The 25,188-nt window shown below is 37.6% G+C and overlaps 1 protein-coding gene across 6 annotated transcripts in view; it reads right to left on the reverse strand.

Moving 5' to 3' along the window:
- Positions 1 to 2,770: 2,770 nt before the first annotated feature.
- Positions 2,771 to 25,188, reverse strand: part of MARK3 (microtubule affinity regulating kinase 3) — a 65,444-nt gene continuing 43,026 nt past the window's right edge. For 2 of the 6 annotated variants that reach the window (XM_064512031.1, XM_064512033.1), the window contains 5 exons: positions 20,559 to 20,662; positions 14,412 to 14,669; positions 12,045 to 12,071; positions 7,059 to 7,103; positions 2,771 to 5,266 (listed from right to left, as the gene is read on the reverse strand). In XM_064512031.1, the coding sequence (XP_064368101.1) occupies positions 4,921 to 5,266; positions 7,059 to 7,103; positions 12,045 to 12,071; positions 14,412 to 14,669; positions 20,559 to 20,662 (780 nt within the window). In that variant the 3' untranslated portion in view covers positions 2,771 to 4,920. The remainder of the gene's footprint in view (positions 5,267 to 7,058; positions 7,104 to 12,044; positions 12,072 to 14,411; positions 14,670 to 20,558; positions 20,663 to 25,188) is intronic. The other 4 variants (XM_064512036.1, XM_064512032.1, XM_064512034.1 and 1 more) reach the window with 4 other exon arrangements.

A 25,188-nucleotide genomic window follows, 5' to 3' on the forward strand; every position in this document is an offset into this window, starting at 1 on the left:
ATCAGGCCGGTATTTTTTTTTTTCCATCTACACGGAAACATTTGTAAAAGGATTTCATTTAATGCTGGGGGGGGGGGGGGGGGGGCGGGGAATCTAATGCTTGCAGTGCTCACCTTGAGCCGAGTTTTTAGTAAGAAAACACCTCTAACCAAACAACACTTTGCCTTGAGGTAGGCAAATGACTAAGAACAGCGTGACTGTATTGCCAATAGCATTTCACTCACTGATTTTGCATCCCTGTAGCTTTAAAAAGAGTAATTTTAAATGCTGAGATATTTGAATATCTAAATGCATTCACCTAATACACACAGTATGATCAGGAACTACAAGAAGCCGTGAGATGTATGATTACTTTGTTTTTATGCTCTGAATTCCGTAACCTAAGGATATTAATTAGTGATAACACACAGATATTACTGCAATGCCTAAGAACGGCAACATTCCTATGCCTTGAAACCCAATGCCACGGTTCCCACAGCAACGACCGTCACTCCGCATGAATTTTGCATTTGAGGCTCAGAACACACAGCTCTAAATGCTCAACACACAAGCGAAAAACAAGCAAAAGCACATTTCACCACTGCAATAAATACCTTCCCTGCTAAACCACAACTACTACAAGGTGTTAATGGCACTTCTAGGTGAACATGAACTCACAACAGCTGGCAGTTACTTCCCTGAAAATGGCTTCTGCACACAAATACTGAGCATTCATATCCTCAGTATTGACCCATCGCATTTCCAGTTATTGCTGGGATGAAGAGCCCACTGTTCTCAGGGGAGCTTTATACATTCTCAAATTGGAACAAGGCTAGCAAAAAACAAAGAAGAATCATTCAAATCCTCCTGAAGTGAAGCAGTACTTTATCGAGTGAAGAGACCGCCTTCCCATGTTTTTGCTTATTTTAATTAGCCCATTTGCTTGGAGGCGATACCTGGTGGTACATTAAGACAAGACCAACAAAAATGGGAACACTGTATAACTATTCCGTTATCTGAATGAGTTTGCCAGCTTTTTCTGTTTCTTATACTTTCCCTTTCTAAACACCTACTACTACTAATAATGCAGGACATGGCTGTACCTTTGGTCTGATTAACTGCAACTTTAAAAAAAAAAAAAAGTTTACTACAATCACTAAGTTGAGTTTTTACCCAAAATGTAAGCATCTTCCTATCGGCAAGTGTTTGTTGAAGCAAGGGAGCCTTCAAAGAAAGGGACAGTGGTGAAATTGCTAAAAGTCAATTTACTACTACTCAAGGGAAAAATTCCACTCAAATGTGGAATTTCCCCAGCCATGCATTATTATAATTTTAGATAGGAGTTTAACTGGCAGCACTAGTGATTTCTAGTAACACGAACCTCTCTTTACAGGAAATTTCCAAGGCTTTTCTATGAAGACTAATAAAATGAGATTACATTGATAGCTGGAAGTATAGGAAATAGCAAATTTGCATCTTTAAAATTAAACCAGATTTGCTACAATCTTCCCATATGCCTGGAAGGACCCCTGAACTTCTGACTTCATGTCTTTAACATGTTGATACAAACTTTATCTCCTGCTTTTTTTCTTAATGGTTTATCTTGATGGTAAATTTTGTGATAAAAAAATTTTGAGATACAGTATCACACAACATATGCTCTTGAAATTGCACCATAATACAAAAGACCAACTTTGCCAAAATCTGTACTAAAATCTTTGAATCCACAAAGATTGTTGAAGATGCTGCAGTGTGAATGACAGGAGCGTACAAAACCCAACAGCACTCGCTGGCCCTTTGGCCAACCCGTTTGCACTTCTTCACAACATGGTCTAAGACTTTAGATTTTGTCTTAGGTCTACACCATGGCAAGTAAAATTGACTGAAGCGCTCTAAAAGTCTAAGTACGGATAAGGTAGTATGAGAAAAGCTTATCTGAACTTATTTGTTCCTGCTTGATGTTCAGATCTCTTTTCTTTTTTTTTTTGAAGGGTGGAGTGGGGTGGGGTACATCTTTAAAAACTTGGATTTAAGCTGTCACCATACAACCCCCGAAAAACTCTGAAGACTTTTTTTTCTCTGCCAGACTCAGCAAAGAAGAGGCATCTTCAAAACTGGATGACATGGGTTTTTAGCAATGCAAAACTTTAGTCAGGAGCCCATTATATCCCCCCACCCCCAAAGAACTGAACGCTTCACATTCAGACCACGCACGCCAGGACCCCGATCACGCCATTACAGAAACCACTTCTTGGCTGTTAGACACGCATCTCCAAACCACCCCTAGGCCTGCTGCTGCAGCCTCACCGCACACTGGCCTCTGGTTATTTTTAAAACTTGTCTCTTAAGTAGAGAGAAACAGCAGTAGCTCTGTAAAGTCATACTAGCAGTAAAGCTGGTAAGCCCCCACAGATCCCCAAAGAATACGAACAAATGAAAAAAGCCTACACTCGTGAAGTCTTGTAGTTCCTTGGTTTGGAGATGTGAAGGAAGTATTTTCCTTCCAGGGAACTCCTAGAGGCTTGAACAATTAGTGTGTATTATGATAAAGAAACATGGGTATATTCTTGCAACTTGATAGTTTTACATGGCATTTGGGAAGGAAGCTGTTGAAAATCTGTTTCTGATTGTAGTAAGTCATTTTTTTAATACCTCAAATACAGATTTACTCTAAAAGAACCTTTTTGAAAACACTTTAAGAAAAATACTTAAGTACAAACTTTAAATATCCAAAGTATGATACTGGTGCACTTTTTAGAAACAATTACATACTTAACAGGTGAAGTAGGAATAGAGTTATTTCAGAAAACATTTAATATGAAACCTTTTGGAACTTCCATTGAATACAGATTTACATCATTTATCAGAACACTTTCAGTTCAGACGATGAAGTGCACTGCTGGGTGAAAAAAATACATTTGGAGGAGTGCTTAAGATGTAGGAAGTGAAAGGATAGGTGACTATTCACCTGAGAAGTACAATGACTGCCCTGAAATGTCTTATTGCTATTACAAAATGGAGTTTTCATGGAAAAAAAACATACTGAGCAGCACAGGCACGGGCAGAGCACTGAAAGCCAACCAAACCCCAGCAGTGCCTGGAGCTCTAAAGCCATGGCATGATACAGAATATACAGAGAATAAAATGCAAATTCAGGAATATCTACTACATTTAACAACTACAGTTACTCTTTAACTAGCATAATCAATATCAATGCTCAGGGAAAGAGGGGGAAGTCTGCTGCCTTCACAGACTACAGATCACAAAAAACTAACTTGCAAAATATTGAGGATTTTGCATCTGCACTTTGGGTCAAACCTGAACTGTGTACTATGAATAACTATTAGCTCACTGCAGATTTAAAATGCAAATTTAGGCTCCAGTTTAAAGCACATGTTCAGTACATGCTTAAGTGCTTCACTGAAATATAACCATAAAACACTGATTAATACAAAAAAATCAAGTAGATAATGCATATATTATCTACAGAAGTCCTTGATGAAATAAACTGAGTATCAGTAGGAAACAATGCATGAAGAAATCTCTTGATTCTAGTTTGCAGGATCAAATCCAGCTCAGCACAGTGATGGTTAAAAGTGGGGACCATCTGACAGCAGCTTGGTGTCCTACAGAAAGCTAGCTGGCCATCAGGGAGTTCATCGAGGGCAGGTTTCCACACTGTATGCTAAGAGCCATGACGGGCTCCCTCCTCAGCAGGAGCTAAAGACACAATTGGCATAAAGCCATCAAAAGCAATATATCCAAAGCCAAGTGGAAGCACGCTGGAAGAGAGCTGCAAGGGAAGTTTTAATTGCTACCGCCTATAGCTGTAGTTTAGCAAGTTGGATGTTATACCAGAAGTGATCAGTAGCCAATTAAATTCCCACTTTTGGGTTTCAACAGTGCACACACCCGGAATTCAAAGGGAAGTACTGCCACACTCGCAGCAGTACTTCAGAACAGCATCACCTCAGATGGCGAATCACATCAAAGTACGGTCATTATTTGAAAGTCCTTGTGTCCTTTGCATCAGTTTGACCTAGTCTAACACGGAGAACTTGGTCTGAGAGAAAAAGTCACTGGTCAGCATTCAGCAAATCCTATTAGACTGCATTAATCTGGAGAGGAATTGTGGAGAAACACAAGAGTGTTCTTAACTGCAATCAATACTCATAAGCCAAAAGGACAAGATACAATCTTAGTAGTTTAGCAGAAGCAAAAGAATGGAAGCATTTACCCAAATTTTAATGCACAAATCAACTACATTTTAAAAATGTGATTCAGACTTAAATAATAAATAGGTGGGCAAAATATAATGCAAGACTTACTCAGTAAAAGTGAATTTTTAATAATCTCATGAGATCTACTTAGAAAACAGGACTAATAATGTTCACAACCGTAAATCCAAACCCTTCACACACTTTTTTCTTAACACAGCAGTGAACTGTAAACCTGCGTTTACTGGTTATCTCTTCAGTTATTTTAAATATTAACTCAAGTGTTTCCTCCTTGGCCACTTCAATTTTTAGCACCAAAATTAGCCCAAAAAGAGGTACTGGTACAGCTCGATGTTGTAAATGAATTGTTTACATATAATACTTTATATATTATACACACATACTGTACATTCACACGTCCACACAAACAGGAGGCATATTTAAATGAATATATTCTGTGTTTCAATTTGTTGTCAAAGACTTAGGAGCAATGGAAATAAAGCAGAAGGGGTAATATTTTACATAGTAGGCAACTTTAATGCTGTAGTGCACTTATAAAAAAGTCCAACTCTCCCTCCCAGCTCAGCAGCTTTTTTTTTTTTTTAATATCACTATTCAGAAGGATGCAGAAGTTATTGCCTAAATGTTATTCTATACATTTCCATCGGAATTCTCAAAAACACTTGAAATTGCTAACTAATTTACAACTTAACTATTTTTCTTGTTACAGCTTTAATTCATTGGCAATTTTGGAAGCAATGTTTTTAAAAGCTATGGATGTTCCCGATATCCGCTTAAAGCGAACGCCGTTCAGGGACAGTCTTGGCAGTTTACACACCTCCATCTCCCACTGTACAAGGTTTTCCGCATGCCCATCTCCATGGACACAGAAAAGCAAGAAACGCTCTCTTTGTTCATAGTCACAATTATTGGCATCCAGGACCTTCCGTATTTCCCTCATCATGTCATTGGGATCCATGGAGCTGGTGGTTTTCATGCTCCAGGTAAAACGCAGCGAACGAGGCTTGGCTTCCTTGTTTTCGTCCTTCTGATCCACAGCTACATTGCGGCTGAAAGACAGTAATTTATTAGTCAGCAGGGCAAGCCAGATCCTCCAGGTTTCATGTTAGTGAAGCCAACTAACGTTCAAGGCGCACTACTTGCACTACGGCAGCATCTAGAGGCTCCGGCTGCGAGCAATGCCCCCTTCTCCTAGGTGCTGCGCGGGCACGCGGTAAAGATAAAGCAGAAGCTTTTGGGGCTGAAACAAAGGTAAGGTGTGAGGGGCAGAACGACTGGAAACCACTAGAGGGAGAAGCACAAGAGAAACTACCTTGCTGAGGCTGAAAATCATAATAATAGAAGAATCTATCACCTGTGATTCAGCTTAAAACCTAGTCCTGCTCAAAGCCCTGTTCTGGGGCTAGGTGGACTGGGGCGCTACAGGAAAAGCAATGACATCTTTTGCTGTTACGAGTTACACTGCTAAGTGCCGTCAAGGCCAAAAATGCACAGCTGATGGTCACTATTAGACATCTCAGCAACATCATTAGCAAAAAATCTGACTAAGAAGGTTAACGTTACTGCCACAATTTTAAGAGAGCGAGCACAAAATGAGGTTGCGTTCCCCAAGTTTGCAATCTTCTGCAACACTTCTTTTTTTTTTTTTTTGGTAAATCTTTTCCTTTGGTAACGAGAAACAAGGTTATATATGAAAATGGAAAGAAACGTTCCAGAAATTTCTAGCTTGTTATGATGATTCTACTTCAATTACAAATTAGTGGTCACGTAGCTAAAGAATGAGGAGCTCCATTTGGACCTCAGGGAAAAAAAATCTGATGTATTTGTTTTGGGCATATCTGAACGCTGCCAGACACAGACTCCTCTTCAAATTTACTTGTCACAAGGTCAAGAGACAGATTAGCCATCGTGCTTTAGTATTTTTCTGAAGATAAATTATATGGCTGGAGTCAGGTTAGGTAAGTCTCATGTTAAACTTCATAATTCAATCTAGAGATATTAAATTAAGCTCTTCTTTAAAACATTTGGCAATGAATTTCTCGTTACACGATGCCTTCCTTCTACCACCATTAAGCAAGCAATTACAGAAAAATTACTTAAAAAGTGATAGCAAGGTTAGAAAGCTAAATAAATCCATCTCGAAGACAACATATTGCATAATTCTATATGCTATTAGAGAAGACTTTCAGTAACTGCAAGAGTTATAGGATTATGCTCTCAACTCCAGCTATGCAGTTTGCCAGAAGTTAAAAATAGCAGCACGCAAAATAAGCAGTATTTTGTTTTAACTTCAAGGTTTTAATTGAATAAGCCTGTAAGAATCAGCAGGTGTGTGTGGGGGGGGCCAAAATGCTTTTATTCAATGCATATTTTAGATTAGAAAGCTTTTTCTACTTGAAAACACTTGGTGGAATCAGTACAAATTTGAGAATTTCTGGGTTTTTTGGTATGCAGATTTTTGAAGTTTAATATGAAAAATACTGTTTAACTATTTGGAATTTTGGAGATGAGAAATATAATATCTTAACATCCTTCAGGGGTTATCCTACAGATTTGCAGTATCTCTAGGGACCGCTTGCCTGCAGGGCTACAAGACAATAGCAAATTATAACTACTAAAATGCAAAAACACACAAGGGAAAAGGTAACAGGAAAGACGAAAGTTTAGAACCAAGTCAGTCAATACTTCAATAGCTGTTTTGCAGACAGAAATGCTTCTTTGTTTAGTTTCAAAGCTTTAAAGGAAACAAAAGCTGCTGCCTGAAGCCACTCTGCCACATAATCAAGGGAGAAAGGTTCAAACTCACCTACGCAACATTTTAAACAAAAATTTTACCCTCACCTTGAGCCCTCATATCTCCCGTTCCTCTCATATTCAGTCGGGAGCCTCATTGAAAAGAAAGCAGAAGCAAAAGGAAGCGGGAAAGAGAAGACAAATCTTACACTACAATATAAAATATCTGAACCGTTGCTAAAAGCTATTGCAATCATACCAAAGTTGTGTTAGAACACAAAGCAACAAAGATGTAATGAACTTTCTAGATTAGAACAAATTCAGAATATAGCAACTTGCCAAGCCAAATGAGTCTGTAAACCACAGATTTTTTGAAAGACCAACAACTAGTTTTTTATTCGGTATGTTTATCTATACTAATGCATTAAGTTGAATTTGTAGAAGCAGCATATATTAAATTAAAATTGCAAAATTTAGTAAATATTTCCTAATTACATTTAGACTAATTGTATTAAAAAGTTTTATCTGGGAATAATAAGGATATTTGAAAAAAATATTTATGAGCAGATCTGGTCACCCTGTGTGTGTTCATGCATGTCAAAACTGAAATATCAGATGTTTAAATGATAACAAAGCACTTAAAACAATAAGATGCATAAACATTTTAACGAAGTTTAGAGGCAAAGTCAAGATTTCTCAAGCTGTGGTGACTGCATCCTATTAAGTCCCACACTGATGCATCTTCCACATCCAAGAGTAAGCTTAAGTTTTCTATCCTCTTGCACAGCCTTAAAGCTATGTTGCTGATTTCTACCATATTTTAAAAGTCCCAGAATCCGGCAGCATTAAGGGGAAAGTCGTCTCCCTCTACCTTCCCATTATAGTACCACGGTTCTACATTTCAGTGTTAATTCTGCTTGTAGAGAAGCCAGTTTTCCAAGACTTAGTTTTCTACAAGCTAGTACTACTACAAGCTAGTTCATGGCTTCACTGAATAAAACTAACTATGAATAAAATTATATATACTAAAATAAAGTGATTTGGTCAACAGCTGTCTAGTAATAATAATGTAAGACGGTAAGTTTATTCCTTGGTGCATGGTGGTAGCTGCATTAAGTCCTGTGTTGTGTTACATTGTTTAATTTCCTCGTTATCTTCCTTCTGAGGGGTTGTGGTGAGCAAGTATGCTTGTAAAATCAATCTAAAGAGATTTTATTCTCACTATATTTGTACAGTCATTGTCACAATAAGAATAATTAAGAATACTGTAAGGAACACAGTGAAAACAGTCATGTAGAATATGAAACCTGGTTCTTGCTCAAGCTTCAGATTGCTATTGTAATACAAATAAAATTAAGAAAATGCTAAGACATTCAGCTATGAACAATTACAACAATATCTAATCAGAATTCTATTTTGTTAGGTACTGTACAAGACATGGTAAGATAGGATCTCTGCTAGGAAGTTTTCCAATGACTAAAGAAAAGTTGTAACAATGAACTGGATTAAGGCAGATAGTAAGAAAACAACTGACAAATCCTTAACTAATTCTAGCACTTCAAAGTGCATTTTTAATATTTGTCATTTTCATCATAACAAGATTTTACATACAAATGTTAAAATTCAACTTTCCTAAAACCAAACCTCCACCAATTTAGGAAAATTCCAGCTCTTTCCTTCAGTAATACAGGAGAGCAACTGGCTGAAGACTGCAACCCTCCCAATCTCCTAAGCAGTTTACTTCAACTAATAGTTTATCTCAGATTTCTAAAGCCAGTGTCAAGAGTCTAAAATGCAAATAGCACTGATGATCGTTTTAGTAGGCAGCGTAAGACCATGTGCTACTCCACCGTACTGTGCATCAGGGAGGACGGAAAAAGATTTATACGGTCTGAATATGCAATCCACAAACTTGTCCCTTAGCACGATTCTGGAAGAGTGAATTACTGCTGGGAGGGGAGAGAACCATTTACTTGAAGCAACTGAGCAAATCCACACCTTTCAAAAGAATCCATCCAAATGATCCATGAAAGGCTTATTTTACTAGGCAAGGCAAGAAAACGAGTTTGAAGATACTGCTCCACTCAAAGCATTTGAGGTTTAAAGAGCTTACTGTGTTCCTCGGAAGTGGAAGACATGTTTAAGAGCTGCATGCACTTATGGATCACTTCCACTTTTGTTTAACTTGCCAAAGGTTCTAGAAAGAGGAGCATGACAAGTCTTCCCAACAATGAATAGTCTTACTGTTACTTAAAGCTGTGCAGAAAAATTTGAGATTAAAAACCCCTCTCTAATGCTGTAGAAATGTAGCCAACTGTTCTTTTTTTTTTTTTTTTTTTTTCAGAAAACCATAGTCTAAATTTGAGAAAGCTCATTAGTTACAAAATACCTGCCATCTTGAAATAATAAACACTATTTCATCCAAGCCTCTCTGAAGATCCTTACTTGATTGGGTTTTTCCATGCATCAGTCAGTGCATCCTAACACTGAAAACTGTGCTCAGTGACACGCACCCTCAAATATGAAACATGAAACCAAGATTTGGAGAGCTTTCCTGGTCTCTCTAGATACTCCTTTCTTTATGAAACAAATTGCTCTGGTTATGTTCTACAAAACAGCGCACACACTTTGAGAACATTAACTTACTGTACTGTCAGTATTGTTCTGGTAGGTCTGCAAGTCAGATACAGCCCTTAGGACTCTTAAATGCTAACACAGTCTTCATTTCTGCAGGAACTGCAAATTACTCATTTATGTTCTGAATTTTCTGCTTTCTCTTGCATAAATTAAATGGACCAAGACACTTCTTGGTCTTGAGAATGGAACAAATATATAGAAAAGTTAAGTTCTCATTTGTCATGTAATGTCTATCCAAGATCTCCTTTATTTTTTGCTACATGATTTGTGAATGGCTTTCAAAAATATAAGCAATGTTTCTATACATCTGTCCTGAGTTATTTTGTGTTTTCAGTTCTTTACATCTTTGTACACTCAGTGTTAAAAAACACAGTTAAACACAAAGAAAACTATCTAAAAAGATATTCCAGGGCTGGAATAAAAACAGGAAAAGGGGGTTGGCAAGACATTAAAATAAGATTAATTTACTGAAATGGAAGAGGTACTGAAATAAAATCCAGAACATCAAAAGTGATTTTTGCTAATCACAACATGAAAGAGATTAGTCTTCCACAATATGCAGGTTGGAAAGGACAGCGCAAGGTACACAAGACATATCTCATACCTCTGGGTACCAGGCACAGTATTAGGACTAAGTAGTTTAAAAAGGAGTGACTGATCATCTTTTTTTTGCTCAGCTCCCCAGAATGAACTTGCAGTACTATATATTCACCATATTGGTTTATAGTAATTATTTTGCGATCAAATGAGAGTTTAAAATTCATAGTGTATAAAGTGAGAAGAAACTGTCAGAAAAACAACATTTTCAATTTAATTTTGTACCTACGCACAGGATCAGGTGTGGTGGAATACCATGCACACAAAGTAGAATTCAAAAGGAATGGTCCAGTCCTGTGTAGTTAGCATAAGACTATGCAAATCCCTTATTCAAAAGACATTCATAAGTTACCTGTTAAGTCTCAAAGCTGAACAGTAACCTTTTAGTTTAAAATGGTACTCCTATTAGCATTTTCCATCTTGCTTCAGAGCAGCAGAATAACTGACTTATAAGCATCCAGTTTTGGGGGCTGCAACTCAGACTACATTCCTGTGTTTTAAAGCAAATGTGACCATTGAGAGGCAAAAGCGCTCCCTTACAAAGTGGTATGCACCTCAAAGGTGCAATGTTATAGCTCACAATGCATGATGGGTTAAAACTTGGCTTTTGCTCAGTGTCAACTGTATGCTGTGTTGAAAAATTTCTTTCCTTAACTACCAGTTCATGCATGCTTATTTTCCCAAGTAAGCCGTGACAATGCCAGCCAACTACCCCAAAACACCAATTCTAAAGATATTCAAGTTTGGAAGCACCTTGAGTATTAGAGTGGAGCAGAATTTACTCATTTAATAATGAGAAGTACCTTTAGAGCCTGGGTTTTCAGAACAAGCCCACATTTAACCAGCAGTTTACATATCTCAGGTCTCCCTAATCTATAGATTGCCTTGAAATTACCTGACAAAGTTCACATTACAGTCACACACACAGCCTTGGGCTTTGAAAGGTAAACCAGATGTCTATGTTTTTTGGTCTTGTCTCATCATTTTTGATCAGTAATTGAAAACTGAAAGTACCATCCTTCAGGAGACTCCAAGATATGATACAATTTAAAAGAATATTACAAGATACTATGGGAAAATTTACCTGTGGATCAAAATTGTATAACAACCTTTAGCAAGTAATCATGGATTAACAAGATAAATGGCAGTTTGATTCATTCCTAAATAGTAAGACTAAATTCAATCTTTTGGGCTTGAAATGTGAATCAGACTTTTGATCGTTTTTCCTCGTTAGTACATTTGCATAAATATTATACTTTTTTTTTGTAATTGCAGTGCTCTGTTTGCACTTCAGCCACAATTCACTTCAGCAAATACTTCCTTTTTTAACATAAATACACTGCCATTTGGCCTTCATTCAATCTTCCAAATCCAAACGAGCTGTTAGACATACAAATGCCAACAGTTTACTTTCTACTGTACCAGCTACAGACACCACTTCAAAAATCTTTTTTATAAAGTTTCATAAAACAGAAGAGAAAGAATGTAAATTTAGCATCACTTACCTTTATTTGCTTGTAACCTTATGTTTTGTTTATATTTTCATCATTGTTATCAAACACCTCATTCTTCAAACATAAGCATGCTAAGTGTATTAGTACAAAGAACAGAATTACTTTGGTACTACCAACTCTATCAAAGAAAGAAGAATTCACAAGGCATGCTCAGCATCTTGTTATACAGGTGCCACAGATTCTTAAGTAAGATCATTAGTTAATGGATTTATTTCTATGCTTTCCTTTCACAAAAGGAAGTATTTAGTTGTCAGCAGAAAGCTTAGTTTTTAGAAAACAAAGGCTAGAAAGCCAAATCTGTTGTTAATTGCAGGAGCCACTTTTTTTAAATATAAATAAATCCTACCTTTTGATAAACCTGAATGACATGTTTCTAAAAGAAATTAAGCCAAAATAATAATTAACAAAAAATTTTGTACAAAATAATTTGAAAAATCCATTAAGAGTGAAACATGCATAAAAATCTAATTTTAAATGCACAAAGAAATGACACTTCAATACATTCTGAGATTAGGCAGATGATTTAAGGTCTGAAGAGCCAAACTCTTTCTTTTAATGTTACTGTTTCCTTTCTTCTGGGAAATGAGCCACCAGTAGTTATTACAAATTAAAATACTTACTGGTTTCAAAACCCTTTAAAACTATAACGTGTAAGGTCACCTAAAATGATGTTTGGATTTTCTTTATGTATTTCAAATAAAAAGCAGAAATCAGTAATTTCATTATTAGATCTTGAATATCTTCAGAGTTAGGTTATTTCCTTTGTAACATTAGTTTAGTCATGTTGTGCCAAAAACTGCCTTAAATACCTAACTAATTTAGTGGCAGAAGCCGTAACAACCAGAACATGGTTAATAATCAAAACAATGCTGCTCCCCTATAGAGAAAACTAGAATAAATGAACATGTTTGTAATTTGTTCCTTTTTTAAAAAAGGAGAAACACAACTGTATGCCCTGCCATGGGACTGCCTGCCTTCTAGGAGTTTACATGGCATCTAGCATAAAACAAAGCCCCAATCCTGAGAGGTCCTCCAAATGTAAACTTAGTCATCTGTAACAGTGCTATTTTGCTACAACTGTGTGTTATTGAATAAAGTCCAGACAGAATTTAAATTATTGTCAAAAGTACTGGGAAAAAATTTAAAGAAAACCACACTGCACTGCAAAAGTTGAAACTCTGAGCTAATGTCAAAAGTTTGACTGCTGTCTAAACAACTAGTGACATACTGGTCTAAACAACTAGTGACATACTGAACGCTAAACAGTATGTTCCAGCAGCACAAATAAAAAGCTTGCATGTTCATAATATGAGTGTCCACATTCGGAATGTCAGATGGAAAATTAAGGGTATTATAAACAAGAGTACAGAAAGAAAGATGTGCCAAAAGTGCCAAAGATTTTTCACTTAACAAAAAGCAGATGCCTTAATTATTAAAAAAAAAATTTCATCTTTTCTAAAAACAAACAACAACAACAAAAAACAACCCCCCACCCCAAAAAAACCCCTAGAGTTTGGCTTAACATTATGTTGCAGAAAGGGGAAGCTATAAAGGGGATGCTGAGAGCAAGCGAGTGCACACATGTATAGTCATAGAAAGGATAGGAAGAAAGTGGCTTGATGCTCATATGATATAAGCCCAAAACAAACGCAAGCAGGCAAAGACCACAGTGATATATCCCAAAACATTTCTCATGATGACAAGGGTACAAAAGCATAGAGATTATCATAAGCTACAGACAGAGAGAAAAAAAAAAGCCCTCACTTCTGCAAATAAAAGTTGCAGATATCAGAGTCATCTGAAGTAGGTGGTATATGACCGCACAGGTTTTAAACATATAGGGAAAACATGCTTTTTCAATTGTACAGTCTGTAGGAACTAATTTAAATCATACATGCATTTGAAATTAAGGGTCTCATCAGCATTAAAAAAACCCCAAAGCAAACAAAAAAACCCCCTCGAACATCAGCACAGGGACAAGTTCCTGCTTAAGGTAGGCTTTGGCTAGGCCACACTTCACACCAAAAATATAATCTGTGCATGAACTCAGTATCAAAATAGGAGTAAGTTTTTCAAGGCTTGAGCAGACTGCTGCCTAGACTGAAACTGCAGTACCGCCATCACTTTGAGACAACTTATGCCAGCACTCCTGCCAAAAGAAATGGTTGTTTCCTGCTCCTGCCCTTCCATCCTGTGGTATTTTTATTTGTGTGCTGCCAGGAAGAGTGGAGGAGAGAGGAAGTGTTTTAGAAACATCAACAGTCTAAGTGAGTGTGCAACCACAGCCTGAGCTTTTAACACTGCATTAAACATCAAGGCTGGGATCCTAGTTTCTGCATCCTCCAACCGGGCAGCATGCCTTCTACTGCGAGGCCATGCAGTCAAGAGCGCATTTGAACCACACTAATGTTTTAACTGCAGCATTTGGACCCGAGGCATGAGGATTACGATCCTAGAAGAATTGGCCCAGACCAAGCTGCTCTGTCTCAGTTTTTATCCCATTTGACTCAACTGCTAAAAACAAGTGGCTTTCTCTAATGAAAAAGAGCCATGGAAAAAAATCACAAACCAATGCGTTAAGACACAGAAATGGTTAAGACAGAGCAGTGAATGCGGACAAAACTCAAGCAATGAACTATTACATACTTCCACTACCTGACAAAGAAAAAATAAGTCATGCTGTAGTATAACATTACCATTTGAGGAGGCTTACCTTCTTGTTAGTTTTGAAGTTAGTTTACTAAATAGATTAGTGGAACCCCTGGTCCGAGTCTGAGACAGTGGCGTGGCTTCATGGGACAGGCTGGGGGAGGCAGGTGGTCCGTTGTAGGTAGCAGTGCGCCGCTCCCTGAGCTGCCCGTGGAAAGTGCTCCGACTAGCCGTTCCTCTGGGGAAACGAATACGATCAGGTGTGGTTGCGCTGCTAATGCTGTGAGTTGAAGCAACAGGAGTTCTTTGATCGGGAATAGTGCTAGAGCAGAAAACAAAGAACAACGCTAGAACTTCTTTACACAAGCACTAAAGCTTTGCAGGAAACACAAAACACTACGTTCTACAATAAAGCATAAGCAGACACCTTTATATAGGCCAGGGTAGGAAATATCAACATTATTACAGCACCATATGGGATCAAAATTCATAAGAGGTTAGGATTAAAAAGCTGCCTAAACAGAAGCCTACATAGGCAAAAAAAAACCAATGTGAGCATCCTGGAAAAGACCAGATAAACTAGGCGTACACAAGTTTCACTGAGAAGCCTCATACAAGAAGGGATGAGTGCAATTTCCTTCCACGAAAGAGAAGCAACAGATAACTTTAATAACCCTCCCTCCCCACTCCATGTATCTTTAAAAACCTTGCTAATTTGAAAATACCCTACACAAAACTCTCCACAAGCAAACCATTTCAGCTAGAGAAGTCCTTTGGCATACACAGATTATAGCCTCCCACACACTTTGACAATAGGGAGTGTCCAATACTCCTAACCCTAAAAAAAAAAAGTAATGCTCATTATTGCAGGATTATGTCATAGACAGCCTGACACACCGCAAGACATGTAAACAAGACTAAAAATGAGGAAACACACACCTTGTGGGCAATATACACTAGAACAGTCTAGGACTAAAATTCCACAGCACAAAGTTAAGCAGCAGTGGGTGTAAGTTAGTTTCACAACGATTTCAGGTTCTTACATAGGCCTGAAGTTATCTGCGCCATTGTCTATTGGAGGCAACATCATCTTCGTGTGCACAGAGGCTGACATGGACATCGACTTCTGATGTCGCAGCCGAACACTGGAGAAGGATGTAGTACAAACTGAAGCAGGGCTAGCTGCGTAAGCGAACATTTCTGTCAGGCTGTGAGGGGGTTTGGGTTCAGGCAGAGGCAGAAAGAAGAGCATGATGGACCAACAACAAACTACGGCATAGAAAAAAGCAAACTTTTCCTTCTGTTAACTGATTTGTCAAAGAGAACATGAACTCTAATGGCCCTCTTCTATGTAAACAGCAGTAACTACCCTATGCTGCCCTAAAGAAGTATCCTTATTATAGCACTTGCCATCTATGAAGTGGTAATTCTCTTATCCGTAACATTAGTTAGTGGCAATACCCTCCTGTACAAGAAACTCGGAGCTGAACTCTGTGGTCTGTGCCAAAGCACTGATTTAAAGCACTGATGCAATTTGTATTGGTCTTAACATAAAGAACAAGCAAAACCCAAAACACCAAGTGCACTTTCCAAAAGACTGATGATAGCTCCATTACTGCGGTGCGGTAAGCTGTTTCCTGCCAGAAACTATCGACATTAAAGGAAATTAATGTAAGTTGGAGAAGTGTTTAAATCTTGATCTACCTCTAATAGTTCAGGGACATTACAGGCACAACAGAACCCAAAGGTGTCATAATCTTCAGAGAGGTACCAAAAGAAAAACATGAAGGGAGAAAACCAAACCCTTCCCCCCACCCCCAAAACCACCAACATTAATGAACCTAAATGCTATGAGGGCTGAGGAAAGTAAGTGGATGTAGAAGGTAATGAATAATGCTTCATGATCTTGGAAGGAAGAGATATGAGTGTTGAAGAGTATCTTATGCTTTTGGCGCTGAACCTTGACTTCTCCAAGTTAACATTCAGCTAACTTCAGCTTTGAAGTAAGATCTACAGCACAGTCTTCAGCGGAATGGCTAGCAGGCTGCCAGCTGTGTAACATGCTAAAATAGAAGCATGAAATGTTTTTTTCTTTCTGAGGACCAAAATACCTTCACCGCCTTCACATTATCTAGTAATGAAAGGAATGGGGGAAAACAGAGGCCACAAGACATATCCGGTCCTTAGGGCTTACAGCACCTTATATCCATACTTTTAAAACAAACGTAAGATGTATGTCAGTAGTAATTCAGAAATATTGTTCAAGGTTAGGTAGTCAGTAAGTGGCAATGACAGCATCATGACATCGTGTGTTCATTTCCAAGTTACTCTAGGGCTACACATACTGAAATTCAAGCCTCATTCAGGAGAGTCAGACCTCAAAAAGAGGAAAATGACAGTCCAGCTACAAGTATCAGCCTACCAGTTTCTTGGACTCAAGCTTTCAAAGCGCTAATAGAAAACACCTCAGAGCTCCCATATCAAAAATTCCTGCTAAAATAGTTAAGAAAATCTAATTGCTGTAGATTCTGAAAACTTGAAACAGAAAATGCTTGATCCGAGTCACACGTTCATCTCTTCAACGCTGGTGAATCTAGCAGAATGCCAACTACAATCACTGCTAAAACTAGGTCTGAAGCACAGTCCAGCTTTTAAACTGGACCAGGGTATTTAGAAGTTGTAAGGAAATGAAAACTCAAATTCGACTCAAGGTAATACTTCAAAAGCAATCCCCAAGTAACTAGTCACTGGTCAGTCAAGCACTTTATGGTTCTAGCTAACAACATACTAGACCAAAGTTTTATTTAGCCTTATTTCAGGTACCTTTAGTCATCTACCTCCAAACATGTGATAACTAAAAGGTATCAATAGGGTACCAGAGCACAAACTGAACCATTTAACCATTTTCCTCTGAAGCTTATCTAGAAATTGGCTTCTTTGGATTACCAGCCTGGGAACACAGACATAGTGAGCTAAAATTCTTCAATTAGTGCCGAGGCTTATTAAAATCGGAGGCAGTTGTAATTCATTTATGTTACAAATGATTTAAAGCAATTGCCTATCATTATGAAGAGTGTTTCACAAGTTCCCAAGTGCATTAATTAATGCTAAGGCTTTGGAGGAAAGCCAACAGAGTCATCTCCAGCACAATGCCTGTGTCAGCCATGCAATGTGCGAAAATAGCTCTAAAATCCCTCTGCTTCTATCATTGTGGCATGGGGTCTTCAATATTGCTTTCCCGAACATGAAGTCCACTGACTGACTATTCAACCCTTAAAAGACGGAAACCTTCAGGAATACTGCCTTCTCACAATTAAGCGCGGAAGATAAGAAACACGCAAAAATAAGATAATGTTTTATCACTTTCTTTACAGAAAGAAAAAAGATTTAAAATGTGCACATCCTGTCTTTGAAGCAAGCCTCCTAAGTTTTCTCTGGGCCACAGTCAGTATCTAACTGGCAACAATAAATCTAAAATCCAATCTGTAGCAAACCCTTTAAAGTAATTTCCCCTGCCTTTAGTATTTGCACAAATAGACACTTGAAAATTACAGAAAGTATTTTTAACAAAATCTTGGATTCACACAAAGCTCATGTTCTACATCAGAGCTTGCTTCACAAAAGTAAAACCATTACAGGTTCCTAAAGTTACTTTCTGCCAAGTTGAGAGTACAGAAATATTGGAGGAATTACAAAAACATACCTGGAAAGAAAACCAAGAAAACCAAAAAACCCACAGAATTTCTCTGAAGAGTCAGTCCTATCAATAGCCATGTTTACTTGGCTTACATAAAGGTCTGCATTTCATGGGGTCAGTCAGGCTTTTGCCCAGTTACAGCAACAAAGAATATTCAGATTTGGCTCTATTAACCTCTACAATAATTCTGAAGCTGTACCAAAATGAACGTGCAGTTTAGCATTGATTCATTTCTGAAAATGAGAAGTCTCCCATTATAAAACAAACTATTAGCAATGCAGTCTCATTCTCTTCTCCTGTTTTAACCCTCTATAAAGGGTAAAGAAAGTAAGCAAAAATACATGATAAAAGCTGCAATGATTTTTTTCCTGACTGCAGAATATAAATACTCAGACATTTCAATAGCCAAACAGGGCTAAAGTTTGCAGGATATACAAATGACACTTTGATACCATATTTTTTTTATGGGGGGGGGAGGGGGCGCATGAAATGAGGAGAGAGGAAAAAAAGGGAGTACACAAGACAGCTCAGCATTTTTGACAGTAAAAGGTAAATTACATAGGAATAATCAACTATGGAAATAAAGTATGATTAGTATAGTTGCTGAGTACTACAGAATGTCAACTTTAATCTTAAAAACAATACATGAGGAACTGGAAAGATGGCACTTTGCTGGGAAAATCAAGGCTGGGAGAAAAAAACTCCAAAGTCAACTCCTTAGCAGCATGAAGTCACTCCTGAATTAAGAGGATACCTGAATCTGAAGCATTCTTAGTAAGTAATATTTAATAACTTATACAAAACATAGAAATTGTGGACAACATATTGCAAAGATGTTAGTTTAAAGATGAATCAGAAATTGTTAGCAAAACAAGAAATCAGGTAGTTAAATGTGATCAAAACTATTTTGGACAAAAAGATTCAAAGTGAGTTCAGACAGAAAAAAAGCAATTAACATATCAAATCAAAGAAACAATGGTAAACTGCAATTAAAGCAAACTTGGTAACATTAACAAGGCCTAATCAATGAAGGCCGAGACAGACACACTAGAGACAGTACCAAACAGCTGTGCTGCACTTCACAAGACAGTTGACTGCAGGCCCAGCTGGCCAGCTAGACTTTTGGCACTCTTCAAACTTACACTTGACTGTTTCCTTAATCACTTTCAGTTTGTAGAAAGCTAGGAGGAAGAGACAGGGTCAAAATCACATCCTTTACCCTAGGCTCCAAGGGTCAAACAGGGGACATACAGATTTTCCATTCAACATTACAACTTCATTTCTCTTCCTTGTAAGCTTTGGTGGGTGGGGGAAGTGGGGAGGAGGCCTTTTTTTTTTTTTTTTTTTTTTTGACAAAAGGGCAAATCCTCTCACCAACATGAACATGAGCTACAAGAAAAGTATCTTCTTCCCATTTTTTACTGTAAATCCTAAAATTCAGAAGGGGTGTGGAAAAATTAGGAAGAATAGAGGAGAAATTATACACTACTCCAAGTTTAAGCATTTTTATTTTAAGTACTAGGCATCTGGGCTCTCTCCTGGCAATAATCAACAGGTTTTTTGTTACCAGTTTTTCATCGGCAACCAAAGAAAAATCTACAAATAATTTTTGAGACTACCAAAATTCTGTGAAGAACAGTAAAGGAAGCCTTAGCTGGAACTTCCAACTCTTCAGCCAGCCAGGACATTTGATGGTATTCTTCATAAGTATTACTCTATGGCTAATGTCTATGTCTACCAATATATTTATTTTCTACAGCTCTCTTCCAGCCTTAGAGCACAGGCAAGGATGGCATTAGTGTCATGGCTACAGTGCCAACGTATGAATTAGGTGACTGCGTTCCCACTGCATGCTCCAGTTGGTCTTCTAGTAATGTAAAAGGAAACCCACAGTTTCTTTTACTCCATTTTCCCCTCTGAATATGGAGATGTTAATACTTCCCCTCCTAGGACACGTTCTGTAAATACTGGGAAGCAGTTAGACTACAAGAACATCAGTACTGAACATTATCAGTCCAAGATAATGGCCTATCACCGTTTCATCAATTTTCTCTGAAAACAAAATAACCCTTCCTCCCCAAAACTCCGACTTTCTCAGATTTTTGTAGAAAAAGGGTATTCCAAATAATCACAACTGTAAGTACAATTTAGACTAAAATATAAAGACAGATTGGCCAAAGAGAGATGGACTTTGTAGTATGACATGAAAAAAGCCTTTTCTGCAAGCATGTGTTGTTTGGCCAGAGAAGTTAGCCACTGATTAAGATATGAGCTGTACAAATATGAAATAGGTTTAACCAAGTATTAGGATCTTCCTTTTAGATTCTAAGTATAAAGACTACGTGAATTAAGCATATAAAAAACAAACATACTTACAGGTATTCAAGAACTGAAGATTTGTACTCACCTTTCATTAGGAATTACATGAGAATATTACTTTTTTAAATTAGATATTACAACTTTTTGGAAACGTGAAGACAAGCGACGTAAAACATAGGAAGACATTTCATATACCTGTTCTCCTTGCCGTTTTGTATTACTGAATGCCTGTCAGCAGTGGTTCTTTCGCTACAAACATAGGTGTTGCGCCGTGTCATCGCTCCAGGGGCAGTATTATTCTATGATTAAAAAAATAAGCATGTTACTCCCCAGAAAAAAGGCTTTATTGTGGTAAAGGCTACATATAGTGAAGACTGTTTTACTTCATGCTAGCTCTACATAGTTATAACTTAAAGTAACTAAATAGGTTATATAGTTAATATACAAATACCTTCCAGTATTTTAAATAATAATGCAACCAGCAAAAATACTTCAAACAAGTTGTTATTTGTATATTTCATGTTGATTGCTCAAAAATTAAGCTAGCTTAAACTTTTTAATTAATGATGTTCTGAATTATGAATTCTCAGCATCTATATAATTCATCTAGGTCTGGACAGCCTATTTTTTTTATAGTCTATTTGTGAAATACTTTACCACTTGCAGATTGTGGAATTTTCCTTTAAGTTAAAATCATACCCTTAAACAAGATAGGAGAAGCAAAGACTTAAGAAACAAATGCGGTAAAATTCAGTAGGGAGGTAAACAGACTTTCAATATTAAAACACTATAAAAGACTAGACAAGTTTTAAAAAACAAGGAAGAATAAGTCAAATTAAAAAGACAAACTGCAGAAAATTTTAATAAGACAACTTTTTAAATATACATATAAATACAAGTATAATACATTGAGGGCAAGAGAACCAGGGGAACTTAAACTACAGACCTTACTTTAACTTTAGAGGGGAGAAAAGAAATAGAATTACTTTGCCTCTGTCTTTACAGAGAAAGAGGGTGGAGATATGCCCAAGTTGGCGGTCAATTTTCCAGGAACGACTGAGAAGCTGGGTAATTCACAGATAACAGAATTATAAAATGTTAGATGCAATTACTGTAGGAAAAGCATGGTGGTCCAGATAAACATGCACCCCCAGGTTGTAGAGGAAGTAAAAGCCAGCAAGCCTTATATTTTTTTCCCCACTCCAAGAAAATAACACAATAAACTGCACATGACTGGAAAGTGGACTAATCATTTAAATTTTCTTTAAAGAAAAGGATCACGGGGCAAAGCAGGAAGCAAAGAAGGCTGTTAACTATAAACATCACTGCTGGGGAACATCCTGGAGGCTCGCTTAAAGGAAAGATTGGTCGGCACCTGGATAAGCACGTGTTGAGTAAGGATGGCCACTAAGAGTTCAGGCGGGGACTTCATGCTCAACTAACCTTTTGGAGCTCTTTGAAGAATTACTGCTATGATACACAAGGGAAATTCAGCGAATTTTTAAAAAAGCATTAAGAAAAGGTTTCACATAAACTGGTCGCAGCAGAGCATCATGGGAAGAAGGACAAAAAAAAAAAAGATACCAAGGAAAAACTAGTTCAAGCACAAAAAGAGAATAGCCAAACCTTTTTTGTTTCTGAACCTGAAATAAAACTGTTAAGTGGAATATCTTCAATAACCAGCAAAAATCCCTCCAGGGCTTTTTAAACATACAGCTCTCGCTGCCCTAAAGCAAAATATTGGCTATAAACTAATATCAGTGAGCAAGCAGCACAATCCCCGAGCTGCAGATCTAACACAGAAGCCATGTTGTCTGTTTAAAGACCTGTTATATATCTTTACACGGACATACAAATAAAAATAAAACAGTAAACTGTGCAATCTCCTTCTATCAAAAAATTACAAAAAGTATTTTAGATTAGCAGAGCTATTAAATCAAATCATAAAACATGTGTAGTTGTCCCAATGGTTCCCAAGTATTCTTCACTGGCAGTTCCTTAGGGAACTGGGATGTGCCAAGCATCCAAAGTCCTCCTTTACTACTGGTCCTTCCCTTATACTTCATTCCTCATGCTTCCCTCCTCTTCCAATCTTCATTTTAAAATACTGACTCTTACTTTCCTCTGACACTTGTGATCGTGCAATTGCCCACCCCTTCTTTATTAAACGTGTCAGCAATGAAGGCTGTGCACCTGAACACAAAGTTTTGTTTATGCTCACAACACAGCCCACGCTGTGCAAACCACTTTGTGGAACCCTCGCAAAGCAATGGTGCATTAACTCTTGCATATTATAATTTGCATATCTTTTTGTTCTGTGTGCCTGAATAGTGAAGAGGAAGATTATTACCAAATTAAGCACTTTGACTATCAGACAACCTTTTTTTGTGGGAAATATGGACAATAATGGATGGCTCCTTTCTCTTCACCTGCCCCATTAGAACATGGAGTATTTTTTCCTTGAGAAGACATTCTACATTACATAGCATTGAAATGTGCTGTAATGTTGCACATCTGGAAAGGTAAGACAAACTATTCCCCATTCTGGATCAAACTTCACAGACAATGCATTTTTAGGTTCATGAGTGGACATTTTTATCTTTGTTATTCATATCTGAAATCAAAGGACTCTAAGCATGCACTTTCCTAGCTCTTTCTTTTTTCAAGAATCCAAAGACAGAAGGATCAAGATACATTTTTTTGTTTGGCTCAGGGTTCAGAGGCTGCAAGAGGAGATTAAGCATTTTAAGCTTTCACACTGCAGCTTTAGCAATAATGCACTCTTTAGATCCCATGGTATTAGGGCCTTTACACTTTCAGTGTACCCTTTCACAACCGATCTAGGAGGCTTTCCAGCTAAAACATTTTTGTTCACCAAGTCCACAGACAATTAGTCTTTGGACATGACTAAACTGCAGAGGTGCACAGCACAGGAAGCCTAAAACTGGTGTCAACAGCCTCACAGGGGACAGTAATTCCCTGATGGGATGACAAGACAGAAGTGAGCTGCATGAGTTTATCCTTGTGGCATCAGCTGCCTTCTTTCTTTTCAGGAAGTGTTGACACCGCCTGTGCACAGGTTGAGACTTCCGAGCATATGTATAATGTCCAATCGTAGCATAAAGGATGAATTTGTCATATAGAGACCTCCTCTGTTCCGAGAGCAAATCTTGTGCCTGCTGTTCAAACATGTTGCTCTGGCACTAGAAGACGCCATCAAGGCAAGGACTGATGAACAGCTTTCAAAGAATCAGCTTCTGTTTTATAATAATGAACTAATACATTTAGTTAAGAGTGGCAGTATGTCTTTTGGTCCTAAATGATTTTCCAAGCGTACTATCTATTCCCTCTCTCTGATTTTCTGAAAGCTGTAATTAAAGGCCGTGGGGTAGCCTTATTATAAACATTAAGGAAAATCCCAAGCCATGAGTAGTAAACAAGGAGTTATTAGTTACTGCTAACAATGCATCCTCTGTAGCAGGTTTTCATTATTAATTTGGTATTTGCCTAATGAATCTGAAGCTTTTTGATGTACATTTGTTCAGCTTACAGAACTATTTACCTTCCAAGATTTTAAAAGCTCTATCAACTTCAGAAGTGCAACTTGCAGGCCCTAACTCCAGCACCAGACTTGACTAACAGCCCTACAAGCACAACTCTTATCCTTAAGAGCACAGTAGTAAGCTTTGTTTATTACACAAGAGTAGTACACAATTGGCTAAATGTTCTAACAATTCAAAAGCTAACACGAGTCTCCAACAAAGACCAGAATTATTACTTTTGCTGTATCTGTCAAAGTAGTAATTATTTTTAAGCATAGTATTTTTCTGTCTCTTCAGTAATTTTCTCATGGTATTGCTGATTTTAGGATTTAAGTGCTCAATGAGAGCACAAAAATCTCTCCACCTCAAGCATTTTTGAACTTCAGGACAATATAGTAATTCCAACATCCTTTTTTCTCCTAGATGCATGCCAGTACTATAAGAAACAAGACTCTCCAATCAAGTCCAGGAATTCTGTCAGAAGTCAGTGCTCCCTTCCACTCCCAGTAGCCAGTGAGCTAAAGACTAATTTGTAGCAGGAAAAAAAAAATCTGTGCAATCTGACATGAAGAGCTGTAATTACAAAGACTATTTTGAACACTCATTAATCGAGTGACACCATGAGCCTGTTTCTGATTACATTTTGACCATCTTGTACCATTGCTTGTAAAAGATCAGATTTGCATCCCGAATCAGAAGATAAGGGACTGATGTAGCATAGCCCATCAAAATACGAAAGATACTAAATGCAAAATACATCGTAACTGTGATGCAAAGTTCTTGAAAAAGGCATTAGATAATATTGAGTGAAATCCAGTATAGGACAAAACTGATTTGACTATCCTACCACTTGGGGACTTGATAGCTAGGAACTGCCATGCAAGAAAAAACAAAATATGATCAAAAAACAAGAAAGGAAAGGGCAGTGGAACAGGCAGCCAGAAAAGGATCCTCTAAAAAAATCATGAGCTGCTGCTCACATCTAGGAATAACAGCTGATGAAAGACCTATCTTTTCAAGGAACCCCTTTGACTGAAATCCTCCAGCTAAGCCCCCTACCCCCGCCAAAACCTCCACTGCAAGTTGAATAAAGGACTGGGAAATTATTTCTTCTCAAAACAAGAGAATCAGTCCAAAACCTCAATGTTTTAGAATTTAAAAGTTACAAAACTCAAGAGTTATGATGAAAACAGATTTCCAATATCACTTCAGAGGGAGAGACTGCAGAGTATACATGTTAGAGCCAGACTTAAAGAATTTTTTCTTTCAGTACATTGCCTTCT

This window comes from Dromaius novaehollandiae, chromosome 5 (assembly GCF_036370855.1).
Source record: "Dromaius novaehollandiae isolate bDroNov1 chromosome 5, bDroNov1.hap1, whole genome shotgun sequence".
NCBI lineage: Eukaryota > Metazoa > Chordata > Aves > Casuariiformes > Dromaiidae > Dromaius > Dromaius novaehollandiae.